General features: G+C 39.7%; 1 protein-coding gene across 2 annotated transcripts; it reads left to right on the top strand.

The window, feature by feature from the left end:
• Positions 1-848: 848 nt before the first annotated feature.
• On the top strand, positions 849-5,992 carry LOC113584318 (cytosolic sulfotransferase 3-like). 2 transcript variants are annotated; one of them, XM_027021139.2, is made up of 8 exons: positions 849-872; positions 1,552-1,684; positions 3,287-3,415; positions 4,043-4,143; positions 4,829-4,955; positions 5,084-5,181; positions 5,333-5,507; positions 5,880-5,992. In XM_027021139.2, exons 1-8 carry the CDS (start codon positions 849-851, stop codon positions 5,990-5,992), a joined length of 900 nt encoding a protein of 299 aa, XP_026876940.2. The 2 variants fall into 2 exon arrangements, with proteins under 2 accessions (XP_026876940.2, XP_026876938.2); XM_027021137.2 differs by having other exon boundaries at positions 1,546-1,684.
• The last annotated feature ends 4,934 nt before the right edge of the window (positions 5,993-10,926 follow it).

The following is a 10,926-nucleotide window of genomic DNA, read 5'->3' as shown; positions in this document are numbered from 1 at the left end:
AATGCTGTTTAGTAATCTGGTGTTGGTGGGTGACAAAGCAATTGTGGTGTGTTTACATGTCTAGTATGATAATTGTTAAATTCTTGCAGCTAGCCAAATCTAAATGCTTACAATTACTTTGTAATCAATTTATAAATGGTTTAAATATATATTTTTGTACTTATACATTTAGATTGGAAGTCCAGATTGGAAGTGGATTTGAAAATTAGGAGGGACTATGAAAGTTTCAGGCCGAGCATGGTTTTCAAATTGAGTGACCGCAAAAAAAAGTGGCCAGGAAGCAGAAACCCCAACAGGAAAAACATTCCAGTACCAATGTGCCCTAATTCCCAGCATGGAATTGGTTCACTGGTTAATGTCATGCAGAAAGTACCTCCATGATTTGCATTGTTCATATGCTACATCAGATTGACAGACGGGAAATATAATGCTAAATTATTTGTAAAGACTGTTCATGCAAAGTCATACCTTATGTGGACTTTGTGAAAGGTTAGAGAGTTCAGAAGAGAACAGGATCGTTATACGAATGAGGAGATCATATGGCAGTGTTTGTGCATGTGTGTGTTTATTTAGGAGTGGCTGAGGCTGGTAAGATGACCATTGGAGTGGGTGGCCCACAATCTGACTGTAATGATATAGAAGGAAGGGACAGAGGAAAAGCTCTGAGCCTTTACCTAACTCAGAGTTACAAGGGAGGAAAGAAAAATTGGGAGACAGATCATCCGTGATAAGCACAAGAGCCGCACGAGATAAAAACTGCCAAAGGAAGAAAGGAGGGACAAGGAGAATCACAAAATATAAAAGGAAGCAGTGCAGAACGGTCATCTACAGCCTATGTTCATTGTATCATGGAAGGATTTGATGTTTCTTTGGTGAGCCAGCTGCAGTTTATTTTTGAAATATGCTTTGCACTACTAATGGATCACAGATGTGTAAAATAATATAAATGTATTACAAATAGCAGGGAAAAATGGTGGGATAATTATGACACTTTAACGCTGGAAAGTCAGGGTCTATGAACTTCTGAATACCACATGGCAAGCTGATTGTGTGAAAAACCATTTTAATTGGCTTTTGTTGAAAACCTAATGAACAAACTGCCATATGACCTATGACACAATCTTAAAAATTAAACCTAATGGTTCTAGATTTGGATAATGCGCCATGTACTGACTTGTAGAGAACTTGAAGTGAGTGAACAAAATTTGCGTCTGTGATTCCATGTGGCAATGTTAATTACTCAGTTTGGTTACCATTGAACTACATTGAGAACTGTTGATTGAAGCTTAATTTAATCACTTTTGCTCACATTTCTTTTGATAGAGGATGGCAAATGATTTAAAACTGGATTTAAAGAACAGGCCCAAATCTACAAAGAAAGCTATTCTCATCAACCTTTCAATTTACAGAATATTTATAATTAGCATGCTATATTAGACCTGATGGATTTCTTATGAGATTTAAAAGCACCAAAGACCTGGCCTTGACAGATTAATTATTTGCGTTAACATATTATTCATTAATTGTAATTATTAAATACTACAGTTGAAGGATATTGGGCGCCCAGAGTTGTTTGAGTTTGAAGGCATCTCTATGACCCATTACTTCACGGACAACTGGGAGAATGTTCAGAACTTCAAGGCGAGACCAGATGACATCCTTATTGCCACTTATCCCAAAGCAGGTATCCTGTGCTTTGCTTAATGGCTTATCTGACCAAGAGTATTAATGTGGCTGTGAATTAAAAGCCAGCAGTTCTTGTTAACATTTCATTTTAAACTGTGTTTTTAACTCAAGCATGGGCAATGTAATTCCCTCTCGCCACAGTACTAAATGTTTTAGTAAACTGCTTATTAGACAATGGAAGAATATATGTAGAAGAATAGTAAACTTCAGCATATTTGTTGTAGATAAAATGGTATCATGTACTTACAAGGTGACCATGAAAGAGCACACACAAATATTTAGAATTGAAATCATGTTTAGGTTCGCTTATAGAAGGTACAAGCAGGCACATAGCAACTTAGCAGATTTCACAATCCACACTTTTGCCTCAGAACAGCTTAGAAAATGAATCATGAATCAAGAGAATAAAAAGGTGTGAGCTCTACATAGGGTTAGGGTTACCATAAAGTTAAAGAGTCAGAGTTAAACCTAATGTGGAAATGCTCAGGAAACCAGAGGTTGATAATTAAAGGCGGATAGTTTCCTTCACTTTGTTACTTACTTTCATCCAGTTTCATTAAGTATTTTAGATAATAAATTTGTAAGCAATCTGGTGATTTTGCACCTTTTCAAATATCCCTTGCAGTCATAACAATTTCAAAGTGGTTTTTGCACATCAAAAGCTTTACCAGCAATGTTGTTCTCATGTATGGATGGGCTTGTATGGATGACTGGTAGCTGGTCTCAGGAACAGAGCACATCATTTTGAACTGGGATTTCAAGTTTTGAAATGACCCAGTTAAGACAGTCAGCTGGTGATAGGCAATCCTGGACAGTAAAGTTATAATACAAGCATGGTTTGGATGGCACAACTCAGCAATAATTGCAGAGAAGCTGCAATTCTCTTAAGTGTCATTGCCGGTGCTTTCTGTACCTGGACAGTTACAGACAAGGTTTCCCCCACCTTGTCTGAAATATTACAGAGATGAACTACTGTGTAGGTCCTTCCTATGTGTTCTCACAAGATCATCTATTCTCCATTAGACCATGACCCCATGCTATACCTACATGCTCACAAACACTTAAAATCACATAACTTTTGTGAAGCTCACATCGGTTTTTGTTAAGTCTCAGTTACAGTGATGTCTATTCAATTGTGGTACATTTTATTAAAGCAGTAGTTTTGTTTCTATTGCATCACTGTGGAGGAACTTTGACCCTGTTCTTCTATGCCAGTGCAGTTTTTGCTGTGTTTGGCAAGTCTTACTGATATACCCCTCTGTCATTTGGCTCAGTGCATTGTGATGAAAACTCACAGAAAACTGTTCTAGCGTAAACTGCTAACTGGCATCAATCATAATATGAGTCACCTCTGCAGCTTCCTTTGCTGTTGTGCATTTAGCAAATACAATTCAGTTCTTTTCAAATAACAAAGCTATTTGATGTTATTCAAAATTTTTCATAAGGTGTTTCACTCTCTTTGTCCAGCTCTGTCTAAACAAATTACATTGTATAAGCATAGCCAGGCTGATTATGTAATACCAGTTCACAAAGCTGTACATACTGACCACATGGTCACCTGCTTCCTCTCTTCTTTCTTTCCCTTGGTCTATTCTGACAGGCACGACATGGGTGTCCTACATGTTGGACCTGCTTTACTTCGGCGATACGGCACCAGAGCGTCAGACCTCTCTGCCCATCTACATGCGAGTACCGTTCCTCGAGACAGCCTTCCCTGTGATCCCTGCAGGTCTGTGCTCCTGCTTACTGTAATACTCTAAGGCTGTAACAATATGGACAAAAATGTTATATATATATATATATATATATATATATATATATATATATATATATATATATATACATATATGTATGTGTGTGTGTGTGTGTATGCTGCTGTGAACTCTCCATGTGTCCCAAGTGTCACTCCATAGTCGCACAAAGCAAACAGTGCAAAATTGAGTTGTGTAACAGCCCCCTCCTCGACTCCTCCCCCTAAGCCAACATAACATCTCAGCATGTGGCCTTTGTATCATCTTGTGTGTGTGTGTGTCTGTCTTTTCCTTCATTACCAGGCCCCAAATCCTGTTAATTAATCATCTGCTTCACCTGTTCCTTGTCACAGCCCTTGTTAACATGTAAATTTAAGAAATCCGTTTTAAATCCGCTTTGATAGTCGTGATTTTGTTGGTGTTTGACCCTGTATATATGTTACATGTAGTGCTTGTTGCTAAAGTGCTACCTGTTTCATACCTTTTAGTGTCTTTAGTCTATTGTCATTAATAGGTGTGTTTTGTTTTTGGTTTTTTGTTAGTGTTAATGAATGTCTGTTGGTCCTGGAGATTTGCCTCAGAGACCTGCTTCTTTCCTTATGCAGGAGTGGAGCTTGCAGATAAATTGGCCACCACACCGCGTCTTATCAAAACCCATCTTCCTGTTCAGTTGGTGCCCAAGTCCTTCTGGGAACAGAACTGCAGGGTACTGTATGTGGGTTTTGTTCTCTGTAATGTGAACATCAAATCTGCTAATGGTTCCTGAACACAGGTTTAAATTTAAGCTATCTTTGCAAATGCGTTTATGCATTTGAGATGAATTCTACTATAAAGAAAGTGAATTATTTACCTGAAGGCTCAACTTACTTCTGTGGTCACAGTTGTAATAGTGTGCTTACTATGTAAAATAAGTGTATTCTCCTCTTTTTTATAGGTCTTACAGTTAAACAATAAGCCCTTATCTTAAAACTTTATAAAGTACTTTGGCAAGCAAAGATCAGGAAGAATAAACTGTGTGAGTGTTTCTTTGATACAGAAAATCCCATTTCGAGCACATTCATCACATTTTGAAATTGTAATCAATGCCTTGGGCCTACTCTGAGTTAAACTGTGGCATACATCAGCCTGCTTCCCATAATGATCAAATAAACATGCCTACATCCTAACCTTAACAATCACAGAACAGAGATTAGGTATGAAGTATAAACCTTAACTAGCACAGGAAAAAGATTAGACTTGGATTTACAGTATGAGCAGGTCCTACAAAGCTTGCCACACAGTGTCCTGTTCTATGCTTCAATCCATAAAGACAAGATTTTACAATAAATAGGACCTATTTATGTATATAGTAGTTCATCTATAATAATGACAGTTGTTCTCACCCTCTCCAGGTTGTCTACGTAGCCCGCAATGCCAAAGACAATGTTGTATCCTATTTTCACTTTGACCGAATGAACATGGGACAACCAGAGCCAGGAGACTGGAGCACTTTTCTGCAGAACTACATGGATGGACAAAGTAAATTACTATAAAGATATACAAGATCTTTGCTCATGGACTTATCTGCTTGCTGAAATAGCTCTTATTTCTAAATATAAGTAATGCATCATCTTCTATGTTTACTTTTTTTTTTTTTTTTTTTTAAGAAGTGTTCGGTGCTTGGTATGATCATGTGTGTGGATACTGGGAGAAGAAGAAGATGTACTCCAACATTCATTACATGTTCTTTGAGGATATGGTGGAGGTAGGGAAACGTATTACATATGTCAGCTTGGCCAGGTGATGGATACAGCTGGGGTAAAGATGACCTAATCTCTGTACCATTCGCACCATTTGAGCATGGTGTTTATTAGTGTTGTTCAGGATCCAACAGCCCATTCCCTGTTTGCCTATAGGACACTGGGCGTGAGTTGGATCGCTTATGCTCCTTCCTCGGTGTATCTACTCCATCAAAGGAGAGGCAGAAAATCACCAACTCTATTCACTTTGATGCCATGAAGCAGAACAACATGACCAACTACTCCAGCCTTCCAGTCATGGACTTCAAGATCTCACCGTTCATGCGCAAAGGTTAATATGCCATGAATCCCTGTGGGCAGCTGAGTGAATTCAGATTAATATTATCCAATCTTGAAACTTCTCTGCAAGAACATGCTCCTCCCTGCCTGTCAGTTATGTCAGTTATTTTGCCTATGTGAACAGAACAGAAAGGAATGCTACACATTAAGCATGCATGTATCAGGAGTTTAGATGGTGGGTGTGGGATTGGAGCCTGGACTCCCATTGTTTGGCAGCAGTTAACAAAACGTATCAAATCATTATAGAATCTTAAGGATTGTGATAAACCCATTGTGTGTGTGTGCGTGGGTGACTTGGAGGTTCAAGTATTTATACTTACTATTTGCTTCTTTCTTTTTGGTTTCTCTATATTTGCTTCCTCAGGGAAAGTTGGTGACTGGAAGAATCATTTCACTGTAGCTCAGAATGAGCAGTTTGATGAACACTACAAAGAGAGGATGAAGAACACTACGCTACGATTCCGGACAGAAGTTTAGAGCTCATATTTCATCATTTACATGTTGACCAAGTTTATACAAGGACTCATTTTTGTTTATATATATTGTTTAACAACACTGTAAAACACTGTACAATATGAAAAAAAAAATATATTTTTCATGCTGATTCAAATAAAATAATTTAAAATGTGATTAGTATATCTATGCATGCAAAATTAAAATGTCTCAGTGTTAAATGCCTATAGTGGATGAGGACACGGCTTGTTCTCTGTATCACCTTATTAGTAATGTATTCAATCCTAGAATATGGCTGAATAGCTATTGTACATTACAGTACATTACTGCTCAAGCAGAAAGAAAACATTTCTATAAAGCAGAAGTGTCCCAATCAAGACCTAGATTGCCACTGCATCTAAATTCCAAATTCTCAGAATTTTCTTACATATCTAATCACATAACACACATACTGACACATCCAGATCAGCTCTTTAATGACTTTGGACTCACATGGGCAGTTGCTAAACTCTACAGTGTTACTCTTTATATGCTATAGATCACTCCAGGACTGATACCCCTGCTGTAAAACCTTTAGCATACAAAATCAATGCAAAAGTGAAAAAAACTCAAATTCTAACCTTTGTACAGTTAAGAGCTTCTATCATTTGTTATGATTGTCTCATCATATAGTACTCACAAATCCTTAAGACCAAGAGGTGTTTTACAGCTTTACTATTAGACGTTTTTCCATATTCATTATTTATAATATTAGAGGTCTGAAAGAACCTGTCATTTGTCAGTGAAGTAGTTCCCTCTATGATGCTGATTTTAGAGTAGATCAGATACAACACCAGAAAGCAGACATATTTAGTTTGGCACAAAGCTTTTTTTTGGACTTTGTAAGTTGGGAGGGCTGTGCCCAAGTCCTGGATATCGATCACCCTACAAGAATTTATTTCCAACCTGACTTATCAGACCAGATCCTCTTAATAAACTCTTTCAATAGCATCTTAATATCAGAACCAGATGTGTTATATTTGGGTTGTATCTAAATTGCACAGGACAGTAGATCTCCAGGACAGGACTCACACATTTCATTACTGATCTCAAATTGCACGATTAAGCTATTTTACTTTTTTTGCTGCAAATGAAGATTACAACTAATAAAATATTAGAAGAAAATGTTGCTTAACCTTTTTACCGAGACCTCCAAAGAAAGTAGATACACCCATGTATACACCTTTGGCATGTCATGCTCCAGATGGTACCCAGCAAGCCCTCCCAGACCAACCCACCAATCACAGAACTCGTTCACTTCCCTGGTCCCCAATCACCCATTTATTAAATAATCACCTACACCTGTCCCTCATTTATCTCCACTATATTTAATCCGTAAAGGTGCCTAAGTTCTGTACTCTGCATTGATGGCCTGTAGTTGCCAGTTAGCAATTTTGTCAAGCTGGTTTCTCTGAAGACTTGCTTTCAGCCTTTGTATGCATGTAACAGATAAAAAGATTTTTGAGTTTTTCACTTGCATCTTGCTCCTCCTTCGCAATGTCACATTTCACAAATCTATTCTATAACAGTGCCCAATAAATTAAAGTCAGGTAGATATTCATTGCCTGGTTCATGTTAAATGGGAACCACTGATAAAGCTGGTGAAGACAAACCTCAGAAAATGTTTGCTTTAAAGCTGCATTAGATAATTTTGTCAAATTTGTTAAAACTCACTATATTCTGACAGTAGTACTTCCAACAGAAGTACACGAAAAAACAGGCTTTTCTGGCTTCATCTAATGCTCCTAATACCTTTTACAAGAATCCACCGTGCCCAATTCAAAACCTTCTGATGGAGGGTCAATCACTGCGCAAGCTTAATTAGTGGGTGTGGCTTCAGGAGGCTTTGCAAAAGCAATGGTGCATCAACAGTCACCAGTAATGAAAAACCGTCCATCCTTCCTGTATCAACAACAGGTTACACGGCAAAGACAAGTAAACAGAAGATGACAAATGAAAAAAAGCAAGCTAAAAAGAAAGAATTAGATCAAGCCCAAGACAAAAACAAGGATAAACCCCTGCTCACCCCTGCTTGATTTTTTTTATTATTTGATTTTTGAAAAGAATAACCACAATGCTAAGACGATCGTGGTTACAGAAACGCATCATAACACATTTCTCATTTTACTGTTATGTTGCAGTCGGGATAATGTTAGCTTGTTTCCGCTAAGACGTTAGCATTGTTATATTTGAAAGTTACTGAAAATATCTTTGAGAAGTGACCAAGCAGTCGCATCGGTTTGGATTATGTCCTGACATTTATGTGTGCTTGTGCTCTGAGAGCTTATTGTTCTCATAAGTGGTTTACTTATGTGTGGTTTAAGAGCTGTGTGGCATAATGTGTGACTTTAAAAAAGTACTTTACTTTCATATTTTTTACAGTAAAACTAACTTGCTTGTATAGCATGGTAGCTAGCTACATATATATGTGACATTAATTAAAAACAAGGACACACAGGTTATCTACTCCCAGACAAGTTCCTGATGATTTCTAACTTTCCATACAAAAACATCACATAATTGCCCACATTCAGCCAGCAAAGAAATCCAGCATGGTGTAATAAAGAAAGTAAAGTGTAGGACTTAAGCATTACAATGAGAAAACTAATATATAATTGTCCATACACCTTTCACCAAGATGACATCACTGTGTTACATGGATCAATGATGAGTGAGACTGGTTAATACTAAGTAGACAATACTTACTTAAGCATGTTGCAGTTCAGATAGTGTGAGTGTTTCTTTTAAATTTAAGTGAACAGTAAATTTTAAAGTGGAGTTTGATCTGCTGCCACTATTAAAGTGTTCACTGAAGCCACGATGTCTCTTTCAACTCTTCTTTCTTTGTGCCAAAGTTACATTGGTGTCAGAAGTGGGATGCAGCCACAGAACTCAGAAACTCTGAGCAACACGTCAAAGACTTTAAAGGCAGGCAATGAAGAAGGAGACTAGAGGAAGGGGGTACTCAGCAAGAAGAGCAGCACAGCAAAGATTAGTAGCGGAGCCTGAATTGCTCTCAGTGAGAAAGAGACAGCTATGATGGCAGAAAAGCCATGCCTCTGGCTTCCACACCACAACGGTGAGAGTTCCTGGGGACCATACTCCGCAGTGCTGCAAATAATTGCTCAGTTGCTGAGCATCATGGCTGGATGATGTCCGTCGCTGTGATGCAGTTGTGTCTGCCGCTAGAACGGAGAGCATTACAGGTACTCGTGGATTGGTCACCAGAGCAACAGTGATGACCTAATGGTGTTGACCATGGCCCATTAGTGGTGTTTTGTGCAGATGACAGTGTCAGATGGCTACTTTCAGAACGGCGGAGGCTGCGGAGAGAGCAAATAAGCATGCTGGGGGAAACAAAGTTCGGCAGGTGTACCCGGCGTTTGAGAAGGTTGCGCAGAAAGAGCTGGAGCTAGACTACTTCCTGAATGCGCTGCTACAAGAGGAGCTGAGGCAGCATGTGCAACTTGTTGCGCTTTCCAGCGTCTAAGCAGCCATCGGTGAGGGAGACAGAGCAGTAATCATCTTCATCGCTGGGATGCCAAAGTGAACAACACAGTGGAAGAGACAACGAAACGAGTGAACCCTGGGTAAGTGGCAGCAGAGCGACAGGTTTGTTGGCACTGCCAGAAGTTAGGACATTGCACCAGTCAAAGCCACAAACCTGAGCCTGCAGGGAAAGAGAAACACAGCTGTTCGGTGAGGGGTACGCAGCATCCGGAAGGAATCAGCATCAGTGCCACAGCTAGGAAGATCTGTTTCCACCATGGACTTTGGGTTGAGTGCATTGTAGGCAGAAAGCAGCTCACAGCCTTCACGGACAATGGCTTGTCTGTGTCACTACTACAACCAGCTGTGTTTTCTCACACTGTGAATGGCCCACAAGATGGCTGGGCAGTGATGACATTCCAACTGAAGTTCATCACTGGCAGCTGAGCCGACATGGGAGGGAGGAAAGCACTTCCTTGTAATGGCGGATGTCCTCAAGAAACAAACACTGGGCTTAAAGAGGAAACGAGAAGCTGTCAATGGTGGAGCAGAGGCAAAGAGTTGCAGCTCCCTGGTAGTGTGGCTCTCACTTTCCATGGGTGAAGCCAGCAGCTCTGAAAGAGATGAATGCAAACACCAATGCTGGTTGGTGGATCCCCAAGAGCTGTGACCAGTGCAAATCATCAGCATTAACGAAGAAATGGAGCAAATAAAGCAGCAAATAAAGTGGAAGTGTGCCGGCACTGTGCCTGACCTGAGGAAGAGTACGGTGCAAGCAAGAGAGCTACTACTGCTGTGAACGCCAGCTGTGAGGTGTTCCGTCACACCCAGTAGGAAGCTGCGGAGCACTTCTTGGGATGTGGATGTCCAGTCTCTCTTTCTGCCGAGGTACACCTACCCCTGATGTCATGATGTTACTGAGCCTCTACCAGTCTTAGCTGCCATGGCTACTCCCACCACCCTATCATGTCTCCTCCTGTAGCCTACCAAACCTCCACCCTAGCTAATAAATGGATGTTCTCTTGCAGGATGGGTCGCAGACACATGCACACCATCGGGACAAGACTAGAACTTCTAGAAAGTTGGACTAGACATTAATTGCTTATTTTTTCATTATATATTTATTTTTCTCTTAAAATTATTAGTGTGGTGACCATTGTCGGCCAGAGGAGTCTTGGTTCCTCTCAAGGTTTCTTCCTCATGATCTAGGGAATTTATCCTTGCCACTGTCACCCTTGGCTTTCTCACAAGGGGGTTGGACTTGGACATTTATAAAGCTGCTTTGTGACAACATCTGTTGTAAGAAGTGCTATATAAATAAATTTTGATTGATTGATTGGTAGTAGGCAGGATGAACACTGGACAGATGTAATGCTCTGTGCTCGCTGAGACAGACAAGAAATAACACTGCGGAGAGACCCCTATGTGCA

The sequence above is a fragment of the Electrophorus electricus genome, chromosome 18 (genome assembly GCF_013358815.1).
Source record: "Electrophorus electricus isolate fEleEle1 chromosome 18, fEleEle1.pri, whole genome shotgun sequence".
Taxonomy (NCBI): Eukaryota; Metazoa; Chordata; class Actinopteri; order Gymnotiformes; family Gymnotidae; genus Electrophorus; species Electrophorus electricus.
The sequence above is the reverse complement of the archived record's forward strand: the minus strand, read 5'-3'. Positions and strand labels throughout refer to the sequence as shown.

Bases quoted from the DNA above. Each gene is read 5' to 3' on its own strand.
- LOC113584318 (XM_027021137.2), top strand. From the start codon at position 849: ATGGAAGGATTTGATGTTTCTTTG. The intron at 3,416-4,042 runs GTCTGTGCTCCT...TTCCTTATGCAG, and splicing joins CTTCCCTGTGATCCCTGCAG to GAGTGGAGCTTGCAGATAAA. The intron at 5,508-5,879 runs GTTAATATGCCA...TTGCTTCCTCAG, and splicing joins CTCACCGTTCATGCGCAAAG to GGAAAGTTGGTGACTGGAAG.